The sequence below is a fragment of the Fringilla coelebs genome, assembly GCF_963513975.1.
Source record: "Fringilla coelebs genome assembly, chromosome: 19".
NCBI classification, from domain to species: domain Eukaryota; kingdom Metazoa; phylum Chordata; class Aves; order Passeriformes; family Fringillidae; genus Fringilla; species Fringilla coelebs.
Window position 1 is genome coordinate 12,307,531 of NC_140045.1, and position 19,615 is coordinate 12,327,145.

Below are 19,615 nucleotides of genomic sequence, written 5' to 3' on the forward strand. Positions count from 1 at the left end.
CCAAGGCCAGGGCTAGGAGCCATCTGGTCTAGTGGAATGTGTCCCCTGCAGGGAGCTGGCACAAGGTCCCTTCCAACCCAAACCATTCTGTGGCTCTGTGGGATTGAGTTAGTGAACAGCAAGGCAGGAGAAAACAACTTGGTAAAACTGCAGTGACGTAGTAAAGGGAAAAACAGTGACCAGATCCAAGCTCCACTGGCCAATGGAACCAGAGAGGGTTCTCACAGAAGTGGGGAAACATTTCCTACCAGGGGAAAAGTGGAAACCTGTGGTGTTTGGGGGAAGCAAGTTCACTTCTGTTAGGCAGAATGAGAAATGACATGATGTGTCAGAGAGCCACACACTCTGGGAATTGTGCTAGTCAAGAGACAGAGCTTCTGAGAATATCCTGGAGCAGACAATTTTTGTGATCACGCTGTGACAACTGAAGGATGAATTTCTGGTGCCTCTTCCATGAATTCAGCAGCACCCTAAGGTCAAAGGAGCTGCTCTCCAGCTTGAACATACATCATCAGCCAGACATCAGGGCTTTAGGTACCAGCACAATCCCTCACAGATGTGCTTATATTCCTTTCATTTTAGTGCCTCAGCATGGTGTCATGTGCAGTTCTATTTTTGGAGCTAAATGCTCCATAGTTTCATTGTCTAAACGATGAGAATGGGGCAGATCAAGCCAGTGGGCCCCTGGCTCTGCTTACTGTGCAGAAACCTCTCCTGGTCTTCAGGATCTGCAGCACCTGCCTTTTGTCACCCAGCTACTGGTGCGAACTCACATCTTTCTAAATAGCTTTGGAGTTTATTTTGGCTTTAACAGCAGTAAATCTGTGATGCTGAGCAGCTCCAAACCCACTTTCTGCCCTGAATAACCTGACTGTGCAGGCCAAGGATGAAGGTGCACACACAGGGATGAAGAACAGCAACAGAACATGTCCTCCCTCATTGCCACAAGAAGAAACCCCAAAAACTTCTCCCAAACTGGTCCTGAAAAAAAACAGAACCAGAAGTGACATCTGCAAGCCCACACAGTTTTAACTCCTCCTTTTTGGATTCACTTTACTCTTGCCAATGGGAGGCAGGGAACACCTTGCAGACAGTTTGCAAACCCTACCTAACCTTTCTATTCTTCTCCACTGCACCTCCACAGACCCTCAGCAAGGTTTGTGGCCTGTCCATGGCTCCCCAAAGGGTAAAGATTGGTGTGCCCTGTGACTCAGAGGGAGGGAAATCAGCCCAAACTTCCCATCTGCCTGCTCTGAACCTCACCTCACCAGCCAGGAGCAGGGAACTATCAAAGGTGTCACACCTCATGTTCCCTTCCTGGCTAAGATCTTTCCCCCATTTGTGATGAATTGGCAAAGTTTTCATAGCATTTCATTTCTTGATACTGTGTGGGGTAGAAAAAAGCCCAAAGGAATGGTCAAGGGAGCGTGGGGGTTTGGGCATGCAAGGAGGGAACATCACTCACAGTGCCCTGAAATTGGTGTGAGCCATTCAGAACTTCTGAAGTAGGAGGGTGAATGAGAATACAGTGAAAATATTTTCCCTTCTGTCCCACAGAGGATGTGTTGCACAAGGTTATTCTGGATTTCATTGGAATGAGGAGGTGTCACCTCTGCATCAGTTCACAGAAGTGACTCAGACCAGCCCTGACCTCCTGCAGACCAAAGGCTCTCCTGATTCAACACAGCAGCTTCCCCCTCTTTGTGCTCCCACACTTTGGTCCACGGAGCCCTGCAGCACTGGATCCTGCATGGGTCACCTGTACCAGTGCCAGCTCAAAATGCCCAAATTTGTGCTCCCACACTTTGTCCACGGAGCCCTGCAGCACTGGATCCTGCATGGGTCACCTGTACCAGTGCCAGCCCAAAATGCCCAAACCAGCAGCCCAAGGATGAGCCTCTGAACTGCAGCACTGCGACCTCACACTCCTCCACGGGCCTGCCAGGACCTTTACTTCCCTCCTCATACCTAATAAAAAGGGACAAAAAAAGCAGGCAGGACTGACCAGTGCAAACCTCTCTGCACTGCATCAGACAGGAGAGCAAAGGACAGAAGTGCACAGGCAGCACATGAACTTGGTCAGCAGAAGCTGCAGTGTCAGAACTGAAATCCACTTCCATCCCACAGGCAGCTCAGTAAAAGACAGACTGAGGCTGCCAAACTGCTTTTGACCTCAGTCCTGAAAGACACACCAGGGAGACAGGCAGCATCCAGGAGCTCCTGAACTGTTCTGTCCATGCTGAATGGAGAGGTGCTTGTCACCCCCTCCACAGCCCGGGGAAAAGCTGCTGACAAGAGCTCTCCCTTGATCTTTCAACATGATTACCGGGATCTCTACCATGCCCCTCCTTTTGCAAACACCATGTGACAAAAGGGAGCCCTTCACTGCAGGCTTAGCAGTGATGATAATGCTGTTTCCAGCACTTTCTGAGACACACTTTGTTTTTCTGCCACTTTATCGAGGCAGGCTCCTATAACCACTCTTTAGCTAGAGCATCCTGTATCAGAGGGAAATTGTCACTGAAACATTTTAACTGTATGAGAAAAAACATGTAATAAAAATGCTTGACATCTCTTTGGTGTCTCCATGGGTGATTTATTCTTTGAGCTGCAGTTTGTAAGTTTAGTTGGAGTAGGAGCTAACCATAGCTGGGGTGAGGCATGAATAAAACCCCTCAACTCAGAGACCCTTCAAGAAAATGACCTCTTTCAGCCACACATTTCAGGACTGCCCCAGAACTTACTGTTGGAAGTGGCATTTCACTAATGATGCTTGTAAAGATAAGAATATATGGACTTTAATTAGGATCACGATAACACAAAAGCAGAAATTCTGCTTTCCAGGAGATAAAATGCTGCTTAGTAAATGGGAAGGCCCTTACATAAAAGACAAGAAAAGGCTGGAGATAAGAATACACCATGTAAGGTTGGCCTCAGCTGTGCAAGCAAGGTGGCAGCAAGCCACACAAACACCGGTGTCACAAGCATATAACTCATCTTTAATGTGATGGGCAAGGTAGCTGGAGTGCTATTGTTTGACTAATGCAAGAGGTATTGCAGCTGCAGCCCATCAGAGAATTTCTTCAGCATAATGAAATATTTTCTTGCTGAATCTACCACCCACACACAATTGAAAACCCCTCCTACAGACACTGAGTAACTCGTTAACCACCTAGTGGCTGTGCATTCTGGGCAGGCAGGGATGGCTCTGCACGTTGCACAAGGCATTACCCAGCTGTAATGTCACTGTAATGTCACTGTAATGTCACTCAACCTTCCTGGGGCAAGGCCAGGCTCAGAAAACCTTGGCTGCACTGAAATTGTCTTGGGTTTCACTGTGCAGGCTGTGTCCACCTCAGAGGGCCTTACAATGGTTTCAGGATTGAACCTGCTTCAGAGGATTATAAATCTGGTGGGATGTCAAGTGGAGACAGACAGGAATGTGCTGTTTGTCACCTCTGCACATCTGTTTGTTCCAGGCTCACCCCAATTCCTTCATGACTGATTTTCCCAACATTTTTCTTCCACATAAGAACACTGTGTCATATATTCTATTTCTTTCTAGTTAAGAACCAATTCCTTGTGGTTTTCTCCTGTAAAGACAATGAAAATTAGACCACACAACAACATGTGGTGGAAATACTGTTACAGTTAGATAAAATCACAAAATCACAAAATAATCTGAGTTGGAAGGGACCCAGAAGGATCACAGGGTCAGACTCTAAGGTGAATGACCCATTTGGGGATCAAAGCACAACCCTGGCATTATTAGCACCCTGCTCTCCCTAACTGGACTCATCTCAGGGTCAATGTACAACAAAGGCTGATAATCCCAGTGTGGAAGGACATTAACCACTGAAAACAATGGTGACAATAATAGTAATGCCTCACAAGAAGGGAGGCATCTGCTGTATTTTCAAGGCTCAAAAGAAGAAGATTTTACTTGACCCTAAAATCCCACTTCCCCTTCCCAGGAATGCAAGTGGATACTTGTGTTACCACTGCCACCCTCTCTCACACACAGCAAACAGCCTTCTCCAGAATGGCATCTGATGCACTTTAAGCCTGCTTCCACAACCCTGCCCACATCTTTGCTTTCTAAGGGCAGGCATCCCCAATCTCAGCATTTACACACAGGCTATGTTTTCCACATCTCCCATCACTTTTGCTACTCTCTTCTGGGCTTGATCCAGCTGACTCACATATTTCCTGAAGTGGAGAGTCCAAACAAGATAAAATATTCCAGCTGAGGCATTATAATTTCCTTGTAAAGTTGGAGGCTTACTTCATGCCTCACAGACAACACTCCTATTTATACAATGGAAAATGCTGGCTGGTTTGTACTAGCACAACACTGCTGGCACTCACTCAACTTCAGATCCTCCAGAGCCCCAATGTCTTCATCTGTAAACTGTTCCATTGCCTGTCTTTGCCACTTAATTAATTCTGGTGGAATCTCTGATCTAAAATGCATCTTTACTGAACAGCATCCTCCTATTCCAGGGTGTTTGTGAATTCTGAGCCTGTTCTGTGCAGGAGAGAACACCGTGTTCCCTCCCAGCTCAGTTAAAAGTTATTTTTTGAATAAGTGCTCTCAATGTCAGCGTGCCATTCATCATTGGAAATGCTGCCTAGAATGGATTCTCGGGCAGATCACTGCAGGATTCCCTTCAGCACAAACTCCCCCTGGACAAGGGACCATTGATGACCGTGCTCTGAGGATGAGCTGGCAAACAGTTCTGCAGCAGCTCACTGTAATTTAACTATGGCCCTGCTTTGTTTTCCCTTTAGTCAGCTTTCAAACTGCCTTTGTTCTTTTCCCATCACTGAAATGCCTTCCTTCACACAGGTACCTTCCCACAGACCCTGCCTGGATGCTGGGTCAGTGTTTAGCCACAGACCCACCCCACAAGAAGGCCCCTACCTCCTCTCACCAGAGCCTTTCAATGATGGAAGTGCTTCACTGGGCTTAGGATTAGTCTGGTGAAGAGATTCTCATCTGAACAGACCCTGAATAAGGGATCCCTAAAGCAAGGCTCAGAACACAGACACCCCACTTCCACCCTCTCTCACCCGCTGTTATTCTGAGAACCACACAACGCTGTAATGGTTGAGAGCACAACCACAGGTGGGTTGGGCATTCTCCTGAGAAAGTGGACCTCTGGGAGTGCTCAGCCCAGCTACTCTGAGAAGGATCACTGCTAACAACAGATCAACCACAGCTCTGTCCAGCCAGTTTCTGAGATTTTCCAAGGACGGACATTCCCCCGCCTCCCCGGTCAGCCTGTGCCAAAGTTATCCTCCCTTCCTAGAGGAATCAGAAATCTGATTTCTGGCTGAGTTCCCAAGCAGGATATGGCAATTGGCCCTCGTTGTATTACTTGTAACTTTTCTGAGAGAAGTACAAAACTGCCTGACATTATGGAGGAATTTAGACCCAGTCCCCCACCTTTCTGAGGCAGGATCCCTCTGACAAGAGCTCTTATCACAAGAGAAACAGGCTCTGCCTCTTACTGGTTTTACCTAGCCTCAACCCAGTGAGTATGGATCCATGCCAGCAATGGCTCAGAACTGAGTTATCACCACCTCCTGAGTTATCACCTGCATTTGAGCTGCAGCAGGGATGGGTATCTAACTCCTGCTGCTCTCCCCAGCTGTGCAGGGCATGCTGCCCACCAGCCAGAGCAAGCTGGGCTTGGAAATGGAGGCAGGGTCAAATGGAAATGCACCTTCTGGAGGGAGCATCCTGTGAGATGTGAGTGCATCAAGCTCCAGTAAATAATGACTTGGCAAAGTCCTGGGCCAAAAGCTCCTGAAATAAAACACATCAGAGCCCCTGAACAGACCATGAATTGCCCATGGCTCTCCTTTGTGCGATAAAGGAATGCCAGAGGTCACTCCTGATGGCTGCAACTTCCCTGTGAACAAGGTCAGCTCTTGCTGTCCTCTCCTTCACGTCACTCTGGCATTCTCTGTGTTACAGAAATGTGGATTTGCTGGTCACAAGACCCTGTTTTGCAACGCTGCTGTGAGCTCATGATGAGAAGAGCAGGTCGACACAGAGTCTCGGGTAAACTGGAGGTGGTACAAGTTTGACAGGTCTTGAGCAGGTGATAAGATCATGAGTCAAGTCTGCTTCTCAGCATGACAGGGAATGGAACACACAAATACTGACTGAAAGCTTTGTCTGTTACAGGTGTTTTTCCTTTCCTCGTCTCCATGGGCAAGCTGAGTGTGACCCTCACTGTTTCTGCTTTCCCCAATGGTGCTTTAGTGATGATATCTGATGTTCTATCAAACTGCTTCACATGTATGTGTATATATAGACATAAATATCTCCAGGCAAAGGAAATAGGGAATGTGGTAAAAATTGCATCTTTAACAGTGCTTCAGACTCTAAAACATTTGTGACAGGGGCATTTCTACTTTACATTCTCTGTCTTTTGTCAATGTTTCAGATGTCTTCTGGTGATCAGAATTAAGCTGACAGAGGATCAGAATCTTCTTGTGTTTTCGTTCAGGTATGGCGTCAGATCACATTAATTACCCTGGCTCTGCAGCTACTTTTGTTATCAAAATCAACTATCAAGATGATTTCCTGAAAGAGATCTGTGCTGGTATGGTGAAACATGTACTGGAAAGCTGTGGCATTCACATTCTCTGAAATATCCCTTCACCCAGGATTGTTCTCCTGGGAAGGTGAGAAGCCTCGGAGAAAAAGGAAACAATTTTATCTCCTTTGCTTCTCCTGTGTTGTGCTCATGTGGAATGTGTTTGGATATTGTTCACCCACAGGTGATTGTTCCATTGCATTCTGCTGGGAGTTGTTTTCACTCTTTGGCCAGTCAGGGCCAAGCTCTGTCAGGACTCTGGAGAGAGTCAGGAGTTTTCATTATTATCTTTTTAGCCTTCTGTGAGTATCCTTTCTGTATTCTTTAGTATAGTTTAGTACAGCATTCTTTAATATAATATAGTATCATAAAATAATAAATCAGCCTTCTGAGCACATGGAGTCAGATTCATCATTCCTGCCTTCATCTGGGGGGAACCCAAACACAATAAAAAGCCACCCCCACTTACCATTTGTGAAGGTGTTCACGTAGTACCTGCGGCCCTGGGGAGACATGTAGCTCTGCCAGCCTGGGGGAAGGTGCCCGTTCAAGGTGTCTTCTCCTGGCTGAGGAGTTGCCTTTCGGGGTTTCTGCTGAGAAAAGAAAAAAAAAATCCAACTTATTAAGTCAATATCTAAATAATGTGAAGTCTAACCAGACACACAGCTGGAAGGAAATGATGTGGTTTGGCATTCTACAGATTCCAATACACCCAGAGAATTTCAGTCTATTTCTCCCTTCATCTGTGCTAGCTTCATCCAGAACAGGAAGCAACATTGCCCTGGAGAAATCAGCCTTTGGGACAGAAATGAACCCCCTGTATTTAATGTCCCAAGAGCACATGGAGCTGTCTAAGAAAAGGACTCTGGCTGAGCAAAAAAATGCAAAGCATGAAATGATCCAGCGTCTGAGAAAGGGAGGCAGGCATCTGGCCCTCCTTTACCTTCCCATGGACATAGCAGTGGGTCAAAGCAGTGATCATGGAGGTGCTGTCACCATTCATTTGACAGAGGCACCATCACCTGAACCACAAAACCAGACCCTCTCCCAGTAAACTGAGGAGTACTGGAACAAATCCTGGCACAGCTCCTCCACCATGGGATTATTGGTCCCCTGCTACTGTTTGCAAAAGCACACTGAGGAAAAGTAAACTCTGCAGTGTGGGAGTGTACCAGCTCTGGAAGGATACAGCAGCAGGTTGGTTCCCTCTTATTTCCTTTATGGATATCTGGCCTTGAAAACAACAAAGATACACCAGACAATCTCTGTTGTGCATGAAAACCTCACAAAGAGGGAGCTGGGGGAATCCAGCCCTGGGTTCTGTTCCAGAAGATCCAGATTTCCCACATTTTTGCTGCACACTTCCCATTTCTGTACCCAACCCCTTCTTTCCCTTTAGGAGCTGAAGTCCCTCCTTTCCCACTACTCCTACTCCTTAGTTTTATCCTACAGTGACTCCATGTGCCAAGCAGGTCACCATGAAGCTCAGATCCCTTCAGGAGCCCATGGTATTCCTCCACTTTGTGCAGTCAGCAGCAGAGCCCTGCAAGGACAGATATTAGCAGTTTGCTTAAGGGAAGCTCTGAATTGCCCCCAGATCCTTCCAGTCCCATTTTCAGTGTGCTTCATGTGTGTCTGCTGGGCTGCAGGAAAAGCAGAGCTCTTTCACAGGTGAGTGCCATGGCTGTCTTCTCAAACAAAGGCTAAGCCAAGAGACAGATGGGGATGGTATGCAGCAAACACCAGCAAAAGTTGGATGGAAACAGTATAAAAAGCAAAGTTAACCCAGTGTTTCAGCTGCAGTCCCTGCCAAAATGTGCATCACTTCAAAAATCATACAAGCATTATGTTTTGCAGTGCTAATTCTGTTTTTTTATTTCTACCTTTGCTCCTGATTTTGCCAATGAAGAATGCTGTGAGCACAGCAGTCTCTATCAATGACAGACAAGAGGGAATCTCAGCACTGCCAAATGCTGAAGTTCTTGCAAACAATGGGGAAACAGTTTGCTTTTATGTGAAAGCATTGTGGTTTAACTCCAGCCAGCAACTCAGCACTACACAGCCACCCACTCCCTGCCTCCCACCCCTGGGACAGGGAGGAGCAGCAGAAAAAAAAGTAAAATTCGTGAGAGAAGAACAGTTTAATCACTGAAATAAAGTAAAAGATAATGATAATAATAATGATAATGATGATAATAACAAAGAAACAGGAGGAAACAAAAAGTGAGAGGAATAAAACCCAAGAAAGACAAGTGATGCACAGTACAATTGAGCAGCCATGCCCAGCCCTTCCCTGAGCAGCATTCAGCCCCTCCTAGCCAGCTCCCCCAGTTTATGACATTCTGTGGTGTGGAGTACCCTTCTGGACAATGTGGGTCAGCTGTCCTGGCCATTGCTGAGCACCAACTAAAACATCAGGGTGTTATCAACATTATTCTCACGCTAAATCCAAACTCAGCACCGCTGTGCCAGCTGCTAGGAAGAAAACTAACTGCACCTCAGCTGAAAGCAAGACACCAGGGAGTGTGTGTGGATCCCTTCCCTTTGTTTTAGACAGGAATGTGCCTCAGCCCACTGTTAGGCAGGACTGATCCCCCCATGGAGACTGCAGAGGAGGATCCACTGGATGCTATGACCACTGCTGTGTTAGAGCCCCTAACTGGTCCCAGTGCAATCCCCTCCCAACAACACTTGGATTCCAACTCCTACAGCAGATTTAGGGGGAAAGAGGAACTGAAAATGCCATAGGGGAGGAAGAGAGGAACAAAACTCGACTTCAAACAGGTTTCCTCGGAGAATCACAGAATCACCAACTGGTTTGGATTGGAAGGGACCTTAAAGATCATCTCATTCATCACCCCTGCCATGGGCAGGGACACCTTCCACTGTCCCAAGCTCCAAGCCCTGCCCAGCCTGGTCTGGGACACTTCCAGGGATCCAAGGGCAGCCACAACTTCTCTGGGTAGCCTTTGCCAGGGCCTCACCACCCCCACAGTAAAGAATTTCTTCTTAATGTCTTAATCTCAACCTACTCTCTCTAAGTTTGAAGCCATTCCCCCTTACCATACCACTACAAGCCCTATTCTCCTCCTGGCATAGATAAGATCTGGGATAGATGCCCATGGGCCTGGGCATTATAATGCATTAAGCACCTCCTAGTTTAGGCACACTCAGCAAGGCATCCTTTCAGAAATGAGAGTGCCAGAGAGGCCATCGTGGGTAGCACCTGGTCCCTTTTCTGCCAAAACAGGAGATCTGAGGAAAAGGAGAGATTTTCTTGCTCTGTTTTTCTCAGCAGGCACAGCCCTGTTCCATCTGCAGCCCCTTCTTTCATCAGCACAGCTAAACCAGGACTGTGTTTGCACACCTCTGTGGGACAAGTTTTGGTTACCCTGGCATGTGAGGACAGGCAATCCTGCTGCTGGGACACAGCAAGGACAGGGCCATGGGACTGCACAGGCGACTGGCAGACTGTTCCAGGCCAGCTCCACATCTGGCACAGCTCCACATCTGGCACAGCAGCACAGACAAGCTTCAGAGCTCTCCCAAAGCCAGCTCCCACCAGGGCACCCCTGCCCCCAGCCACATGGACTTGGAGGTACCCATGTGTAGATGCACCCCTTCCTTAGATCAGCAAGACTGGACTGTTACTTTGATTTCTTGTTCCTGTTTTAGTGGAATTATTGCCAGGATAATTTCTGAGAATAGTAAATTACAACAGAGGGTGTCTGCATGGAGAGGAAAGGTGTCAGCAGAGAGCATTGCAAACCAGCTAGGAGAGAGCAGCAGGCAGGGACTGGAAGCTGAAGGAAAGCTCAGCTTAAAAAGAATCTGCCAATCATGAGGATAAGTATCAGGGCTTACCAGGGAGCTGTGCACTTCTTGTGGTTCCTCCATCAAGATTAAGTGCCTCTTTCTAGAAATTCTGCTGTATTCCAATAAAGAGAAAAAGGCAGGAGCCCGACACCCCTGCCCCAGCTCAGGCTGGGTGGGCTTGCAGTCCCTTCTGCTTTCTAAACCTCCCAACTCCCACAGCGCCTTTGAGCTCAGAAACGTCCAGGCCACTCCCCTCACTGTCACTGCTGGAAGTGTCACCAGCTGCTGTCACCGTGGTGCTGGACAGGCAAATCTGGACCCACAAAGGATGTCTGCAACACATGCTCGAGGAAACAGGAAACCTGAACAATGTGGGCAGCGAACGTGTGACCCCGGTGAAATCCTCCTCCATCTGCACTGGGTGGCTGCAAAAGGGATCAAAGTGTCTCACCAAACATCAAAACCCAACAGCACAAGCACTTCTCTCCCACGAGATTTCCTAGGATCAGAATTCTGTGTAGCAGGGGAACATACAAGAGCCAGCCACCCAACAGGTCTGGTTCTACTTGACAAGGGATGGTTTTTGTCTGCTGCCTGCAGAAACACAGGGATGGAATTCTCCAGATAAATGCACAGCAGAGAGGAAACAGAAATGAGCAGCTCTTGCAGAAAGGGCACTGGTGCTCTTCAGCACCAAAGAGAGATGAGAGAGAGAGAGATAGCAAAGGCAAGCACATGGAATAACAACAGATCTGTGGGTTTAACTCCCCTTATCCAGGAGAGCAGCAGTGACAAGAGACAGAAGGATTTGCTGTTCAGGTCAGAGCACACAAACCTGACCATTCCCTGTGCTTCTTCCCCTGCATCCATGGGCACTGGGCCAGAGATGCCAAGAAGAAGACAACCTGTGTGGGACACAGAGCCACCCCAGAGCGCCACAACCCTGACCAGGAAATACTGTTTGATCTGTGTGCTGCTGTACACTGATGGTCTGCAAGGGTCAGACATCCTGGATGCTTCATTGGAGAGGAGCAGCAGCCAGGGGCTGCCTGTCAGAGCTCTGACACTTTCTGTCTGGCTGGGCCAGCAGGGAGGTGGAGAGTGCCTCTCCCACTCCACCTCTTCTGACTTTCTGACTGTTCTCTTTTTCCTTTTTTTCTTAGTCCTCTTGATCAAGTCAGCAGCAGCATAACTCATTCTGTTCCTTTGGAAAAGCCCTTGGCATTGTGATTCTCTTCCAGTGGTGGAAAAAAGCCAAAGAGAGTTTTATGCAGCAAAGTGGGGTAACAGGGAGTAACACACATCAGTTCAATCCATGATGACTTGACCCTGAGGCAAGTTCTGCCTTGCTCAATAGAGGAAAATGACTTCCCATTTTCAAACTGCAGGAAATCCCCATTCTCCTTCAAAGAGGGATCATAGGGAGGAAACATCTGTGTGTTGACAAGCCTGAGCTCCCTGAAGATGTATGGGCTTGCACAGTGCTCCAACACAGCTCAGACCAGGGGCAATTCCCAACACACAACCCCAGGGAAAGGAAAGCAAAACAATCCCAAAACCACAAGTTCAGGCCTAGAGCAACCTGATCTAACTCTGAACAAGACGTTGGACCAGCAACCTCCAAAAGCCCTTTCCAATTTAAATTCTCCTGTGATTTTATGATCCTATTTCAGCAGAGCATGCAGCCTTGGAGCACATGAAGAGGAGCCTCTGGCTGTGGGACAGGGCTGGAGGGCAGCATCAGCACACCCACCTGCTGCTGCCACCTGTCCAGTCACACCTGCAGACCCAGCAGCACAAGGAAAGGCACAGTGCCCAAACAAGCAGCTGCTCTGCAGTGCTGGGGGATCACTGGTGACAGAAAAATGGGCAAACTATGGAGGGAAACTCCCTGCAGGGATCTGTCCCAGAGCAGCCCCTGTGCTGTGGGGAACAGCTTGTTCTGCACTGACAGCTGAGCTGATCTTTCTGCCTAACTGCAGTTTGTGTCATCGCTGAGCTTTGAAAGGTGCGTGTCAGTCCTGGTGCAGAAAAGGCAGAACCACAGAATCATAGAATGGTTTGGGCTGGAAAGGACCTCAAAGCTCACCTCATTCCAACCCCCTGCCATGGGCAGGGACACCTTCCCCTATCCCAGGCTGCTCCAAGCCCTGTCCAACCCAACCTTAGATAATTCCAGGGATGGGGCAGCCACAGTTTCTCTAGGCAACCTGTGCCAGGGCTTTCCCACCCTCAGAATGAAGAATTTCTTCCTAAAAGCTCCTCCAAACCTGCTCTCTGTCACTCCAAAGTCCCTCTCTAGCTGTCCTGGAGCCCCCTTAGGTGCTGGAGGGTGCTGTACGGTACAGTTAAAGAAGAGGGGTCTGATGCTTGTCCCAGCCTGTGCCCTGGCTCAGGAGAAGGTCTGGGGCACCCACAAACCCCTCAGCCCTACCCACAGCCTCTCTGCCTCGTCCTTTGAGTCATTCTGTATTTTGTTCATTTTTATGCAATCTTTCTTGCTCAACATTTGGTTTCCATGGAGTCACATACACTGTGTGAAACAGACTTATATATAGAAAGTGGAACGGGTCATATGATCCGTGCTGGTTGTCATGGCAACCAGCACAGCTCCCCTCGGGCTGAATAGGATGGCACATTCTGCTGGGGACAAGTCACCCTCCCTGGGTGGCCCTGCCCGTGCCACTGCCCTGCAGCCCTGCTGTGCCCTTCCTCTGCTCTGGGCACAGCCTCCTGTGCCACCAGCGTGTTCCCAGAGGGGCCAGTCCTCCTCCTGTGCTGGGTTAGAGCATCTCAGAGTGCTGAGGCTGAAGCTGTGTGCTGAACTATGCCCAGCACACACCCACACTCCCCTTCAGCTGGGCAGCTCGCATTCCTCCCAGTTTTAAAAACCTCCTTGTGCTAATAAGCTTCCTCTGTGCCATGCCACTCTGCTTCGCTCCTTCTTCTTCCTAAATAACTCCTGCATCTCCCTGCAGCTGCTGTTTCCTTGGATGCCATCTCTGTTTCCTTGGATGCCACCTCTGTTTCCTTCGATGCCATCTCTGTTTCCTTGGATGCCACCTCTGTTTCCTTGGATGCCATCTCTGTTTCCTTCGATGCCATCTCTGTTTCCTTCGATGCCATCTCTGTTTCCTTCGATGCCATCTCTGTTTCCCTGGATGCCATCTCTGTTTCCTTGGATGCCATCTCTGTTTCCTTCGATGCCATCTCTGTTTCCCTGGATGCCATCTCTGTTTCCTTCGATGCCACCTCTGTTTCCTTCGATGCCACCTCTGTTTCCTTCGATGCCACCTCTGCCACCTTCCCAGCAGCTGATGGTGGCTGCTGAGGAGGGAAGATTGGCCAGCTCTCCCATATCTCTGCACTCCTCTCTGCCTGGTTTGGCTCTGGAACACAGTGTGCATGCTTCCCACTCGGCTCTGCCTGGTCCCCAGCCAGACCCACAGCTGCCAAAAGCCTCCCTTGTCACCAGCCAGGTCCCTGGCTGTGGCACATGTGCCCAGGACTCTGCTGCAATGTAATGTACATGGAAAGCACTGTGTTAGCACACAAGGAGCCTTCTGGGAGTAGGATATTTTTCTCCATCACTACCATAAATGAGGGAGAAACAAGCTGTTTCTGAAGGTACATGACCCAAGGAGATGGAGTGGGTGATGTTTTCTGCCTCAGTGCTGTGTGAGAGACCAAAATGTGTGGGAAGAGAAACGCTCTGACCTGTAAATCCCATCCTGACCCCTTCAAAATAGAGGCTGTCAAACCAGGAGTGAAAAATCTGAGCAACTCCAGCGCAGCTTAGCCCTCTCCCTTCCTTCCCAAGGTGTGCCTGGTGCACAGAGCCGTGTGCCAGACTGGGAGAGGTCCCAGCAGGGAGCTGCAGCTGAGCCTGGCCCCCGTGGTGGGCGACGTGGCACTCCTGGCACCAGGTCTGCTCCAGATCCTGCCGCAGACGATGCTCACTCCCTGGCAAAGCAGCAGCTCAGGGAGTGCTTGGCTGGAGCAATCACTGGGGCTTGGCTGAGGAGGGATGCTAGGCAGGTGTAAGAAGCAGGAAGCATAAAAGATGGCAGGATTGAGATTCAGCGTGGAGAAAGAGCAGTGGGAGTGGGGCCCTGGTTTGAAGAGGGTGGTTAGCAAAGAGACAATAAAAAGCTTTTGATGGCAGGGATTTTGGGAGTGGTAAGTGAGCAGGAGGGTGAGAGCAGCCTGCAAAGGACAGCCCAGCTGTCAGCCTTCTCTGCTTCTTGCTCTGCCTGAGCTCTGCTCCCTTTCCTGTGCTCCTTCCTCTGGGTGCTCCCAGGGGGTGACAGCATTCAGCACTTTGTGACAAGGGCGCAGAGATCTGGCACTGCAAGGCCAACCAAGAAGGGCACCTCTCACCAGGTGCCAAAGAGCATGGACAGCCAGATGGGAGTAGTGTCTGCTCTGAGAAAGCCCATCCAGAACACAGTGACCACAATGCACCCACAGGGAGCTCAGGAATCACCCCCAGGAAAACACACAGTTGTTTTCCCCTGCTATGCTAATAAACAAGTCACTTAATGGACAAATCTGTCCAATTCTCTTTGAGAAGCCCCTCTCCTGTAGCCAGCTGAGCCAGGCACGGCCAGGTGATGGCCAGACTGACACTGCACAGGAAAATAGCTGTGGCTGGTCACACTGGGCAGCCACAAGGATGCTGGATGCAGCTTCTACAGCATGGCCCTGGAAAGCCAGTGAGGGGCCCTGCAGACAGACTGCTGCAATATCAGGAAAAATTTCTTCACCAAAAGGGTGGTCAGGCCTCTCAGGTCAAGGTCTCTCCCCAGCGCTGCTTCTAGCACTGTACCACTCAATTATTAAGTTATTTTCTTCCCAAAACTGGATGCCTGAGACTCTGCTGTGGGAAACCTGGAGAGAGAAGGCTTTTTACAAGCCTCACCCTTCTCAGGAGGGATGTGCCACTCTGTCTCTGACACCAGCATCTGGTATGAGGCAGAGCACCAGGGCCAAGCTCTGAAGAGCAGCCTTGTTCTGCCATCTGGGGACAACAGGGCCATTGTTGAGCAAACCTTGTACTGCCAGAGTCACCCCCAGAAGCACAGAGAGTCACAAGCCCAGAGCAAGCCAGCTGCAGCATTACTGCTTGTCTCCAGTTTGGAATGACCTGCTGTGGGGACAAATCCCTCCCTGAGTGACTGCAGAGATGGTCAGAGGCAGCCAGGGAGCTGGGGGCATGCTGCCTGCTCCAGGTGCTCTGCCCTGGAAGGCTGACTGCAAGCAGTTAAAAAAAGAAACTTCCCACAGACTTTAATTTGCTGTCTGAACCCCCTCCCTGGGCTGTGGCATGAAAAAGGGGGGTAGAAAAGTCACCCTCAGCTGGCTTGAGGGCAAACAAAGAGCTGGGCAGCGTGGCTGCCTTCTGGAATTCCTGTGCCTGTGAGTGCAGCTGGGCTTGGAGGAATGGAACATCTGGGAATAAAGCCAAATGTTTTAACGTGGGGCCTCCAGCCTGTGCACTGCAGGAAGCTCAGCCTGGCTGAGTGCTCTCTCTACCTGTCCTGCAATCTTCCTGCTGCATCCTCTGCAATTCCAGCAGCTGGATGCAATTCCAAAGAATGCAATTCCAGCATCCTCTCTCCCATCTGTGCTAGGGTATGCCTTGGTGTGATCAATTTCTCACACATCATCAGGGTTTTAGCAAGCTGGGTTCTGCAGTTTCCCAGACACAATAAAATCACTTGATAACAACTAATAATTAGTGTCCTTTCAGGAAGGAAGGGATTCTCCCTTAAAATAGAGACTCCCTCCCACAGGCACACACAAGTATGCATAGCAGAGCTAAGGCACAGCAACCTCAAACCCTGCTGCAGTCATCTGCCAAAACCATGAATTTACAGAAGCATTCTGGAGCAAGTAATGTATCCATAAGTTAGAAAAGGAAGCAAAAGCATCATATTCAGGTTTCTGGAGATCTTGTCAGAGCTCCTGAGCTAGTGTATTCTTCTCATGAGAAGTTAATAAAAGGACATTCTGAGAGTGTCCAAAGAATAATCCCAGTTAGTTGTCTGTATTTATCATAGAATCACAGAATGCTTCGGGTTGAAAGGGACGTGGAAGCTCATCCCACTCCAACTCACTGCCATGGGCAGTGGCACCTTCCAGCAGACCAGACTGCTCCAAGCCCTGCCCAACCTGCCCTTGGACACTTCCAGGGATAGGGCATTCATTTATTTAACCACTTTTAAACAGACTTTAACTAATCTTCTCTGTTTTAGGAAGAATGTTGGACGAGGTGCCGGAGAACCTTATGTTTAACGATCTGCATTTCTGATAATTTTATTATAATTACTATCGAAAACCCCATGAAATTTAAACAAAATTGCAATAGTTAGCTCAGATTCTGTTCCTGGCCCCAGGCCATGAGCAATCTTTTGGCATATTATAGCTACACTTTCCTCTACTTTAAAATGAAATTTGCTTCCTCCTGTTGCTGTGGCTGGGCAGCTCCCTGCCTTACTACTTTTTCAAGCCGCAACCTTTTACTCACAAACACCCTCAATTCTTCTTGAACGGCGTTTCCCTGCAGAGGAAATCTGTTCCCCGGATTAAATGGCCCTCCATGACCAAAACTTTGGGAACCTCAGATGCAGAGAAAGCAGTGAAATGGCCAAGACACAAAGTGCTGCCAGATGCACATTCCTGCGCCCTCCCCTGTAATCTCTCTCAGGCGTGGGGAATGCGGCTGTTGTGCTGTAACCCCGCAGCACAATGCACTCACACAGACACACCGCCTCTGTTTTTGCACTTCTGCCGCTGCTACAAATGTTAATAAACTAGCAAACAAACAAACAACAAAGTAAAGCACGGGAGGAAGGGCATTCTGCCCCCTTGGCACGCCTGATGGAGGATGCGGGAGCTCCCGCACGGAGCCGTGGCTCGCCCTGCCTGCTGCTGTGGCCAGACAGACAGACAGACAGACAGACAAACAGACAAACAGGCAGATGGACAGGCAGCTCTGAGAGCAGGGCTGTGTGCCCATGCCTGCTGGCAGGACAGGGTGGCACAGGAAGGCCAGTGCAGAGTGCTTGGTGCCCCTCGCAGGCTCCTGCCAGGCAGGGACAGCCCCACTGACACCAATTCCTGCATCTGCAGAAATTAATAAAGCATTTCCAGGGGCCCCTCCTCTGAGGATGCCAGTGTGGGGCTGCCTCAGTGCCCTGCCAGGAGACTGAGATGTCCCTCAGGAAAATCCCCTTCCCCAGCAGGCTCAGCCAGCCTGGGGGCTGCTCGGGCAGGAGCACAGGTATCTCTGCCTGCCTGCCTCAATCCTGCCCCACAGCCAGGTGTGGGCAGCCACACCAGAGCTGTCTGCTGGGCTAGCAGCAAGGCCATCCCAGGTGTGACATCCAGGTAAAGCAGCACCCTGGTGGGCAGAGCAGCTGAGGGTCTCCAGCACTCTGCAGGAGCTGAGTGCTCCCCTCTTCCCTGCGCTCCTGGAAAGAACTGAGCTGGCTCTGATGGATCCAGCAGCACCAGCAGCTCTCTGCAGCTGCTGTCCCCGCTCCAGCACTCCTGCACAGTGGTTCTGCTCCTTCTGGCCCTTCTGATTTGGAGGAGGACACAAGCAGAGGACACCTGTGTGTTTCTCCCACATGCAACCTTCCCAGGACTGTGATGTGAGCAGACATCCCACCAGATCAGGCAGTTCTTGGTGAACCGAATGCCTCTTATCTCTGGCTGAAATTAAAGAGTTGGTTCACATTTACCCTCTAATTAGTGGCCCACCTCTGAGGTAAAAAACCTGTTTCTTGTCCTCACAGCTGCTGCTCCTGGCCCTCTACACACTGAAGGGAGCTCAGATCACCTTCTCCTGCTTTAGCTTTTCTTAATGAACCTCCACCATACAAACATTTCATCTGAGAAGAAGAATATCCAGGTCACCACAATTGTGCAGCGGAATTCATTCAGCCCTGGTCCATATAAACACAGAATAACATTTAAGGCAGCACAATGCTGGTGGTGGGGAGGATTGAAGAGATGAGGGGTGGAAAAGGCAGACCTCAGGGAAAGGGCTGGGAAACAGCTGAGCAGGAGACCTGCTGCTGGGACATGACCAACTGCACATGCAGATGCATGCAGAAAAAAACAGAGCAGGCAGAAACATGCAGGAAATATCAATTCAATATTCAGCCTGGAAAAAGTGCAAGTAGAAGAAAATAGCCCCCAAAAAAGCCAGCAGGGGGAAATCCCTGGGAAGAGTTATTGATGGATTTTAATTTGCTCTGTGCAGTAACTGAGCATCCTCAGAAGAGCAGAATGAATGTCACTGGGTCCCCTCCACCCCCTCTCTTTTCCCAGCCAGTCTCCCAACTCACTGGATAAAGATGATGAATAAATTGGCCATTTTAAAACTGCCTGGCACCTCAGTCTCTGGGACTATCCTGCCAACAGGATGCATTTCCAGCATGGTCCAGACACTGCTGCATACTCCACATTCATCAAACCACACTCTCAAAGCAGATAAAGAAAATCTATTGCTTTGATTGCTCTACACCTAGCAAGTTAATCTTGTTTATGGAATTGGGGATTTCAATATCTGTCTTCCTCCTATGTCCATTACAGCATATAATTACCTGTTACTGCATCAGTGAATTTGAATAATTGTAATATAGAAACATCAGAAGTCAGTGGGACTGGGAAGCCTTTGTGCTTGGTACTAAGCATGTAAGAGAAGAAACCTTTTAAATTAAAAAAAGCTGCCAGTTATTCCTATGACAAGCAGAGAAGTGTAGGCGCAGAAGTAGATAAAATCAGCAGAGAAGCATTAACAGCAACAGGAAATAGTTTATAAATGTGTATCAAGAGGAAGGCCAAGTAAAAGAACCAGGGGAAGCTCAGCAGAGGAGAGCTACCCTTCAATGACCATGTTCAGGATATTCAACAAAATGTCATTTATTAATAAAGCCCTCCATCATCAAGTTAATAGCAGCAACAAAGATTTCAGCCTGCAATAGGGAAAGAATAACTTGGGAGAACCCTGAGATTGATAGACTTGAAGAACTGGCTCATAAATCTCAGAGCATTTGCTAATTTTCTCTGAGAATCCATGGAAAATCTAGTCCAAAAGAGAGTAAAAACCAGAGATCTAGAAAAAAATGACCTGAACAGAAAGAGAAAAAAGTAGTTTATCACAGGGCAGGAATAAT

General features: G+C 48.9%; 1 protein-coding gene across 2 annotated transcripts in view; it reads right to left on the reverse strand.

The window, feature by feature from the left end:
• GAS7 (growth arrest specific 7) overlaps nucleotides 1-19,615 on the reverse strand; it is a 69,613-nt gene that overhangs the window by 33,735 nt on the left and 16,263 nt on the right. Inside the window, exons 1-2 of one of the 2 annotated variants that reach the window (XM_084218326.1) lie at nucleotides 10,476-10,603; nucleotides 7,081-7,204 (exon numbers count right to left, since the gene is read on the reverse strand). In XM_084218326.1, coding sequence (XP_084074452.1) covers nucleotides 7,081-7,204; nucleotides 10,476-10,508 — 157 coding nt within the window. In that variant the 5' untranslated portion in view covers nucleotides 10,509-10,603. Of the gene's footprint in view, nucleotides 1-7,080; nucleotides 7,205-10,475; nucleotides 10,604-19,615 lie in introns of those variants that run through there. The other variant, XM_084218325.1, reaches the window with a different exon arrangement.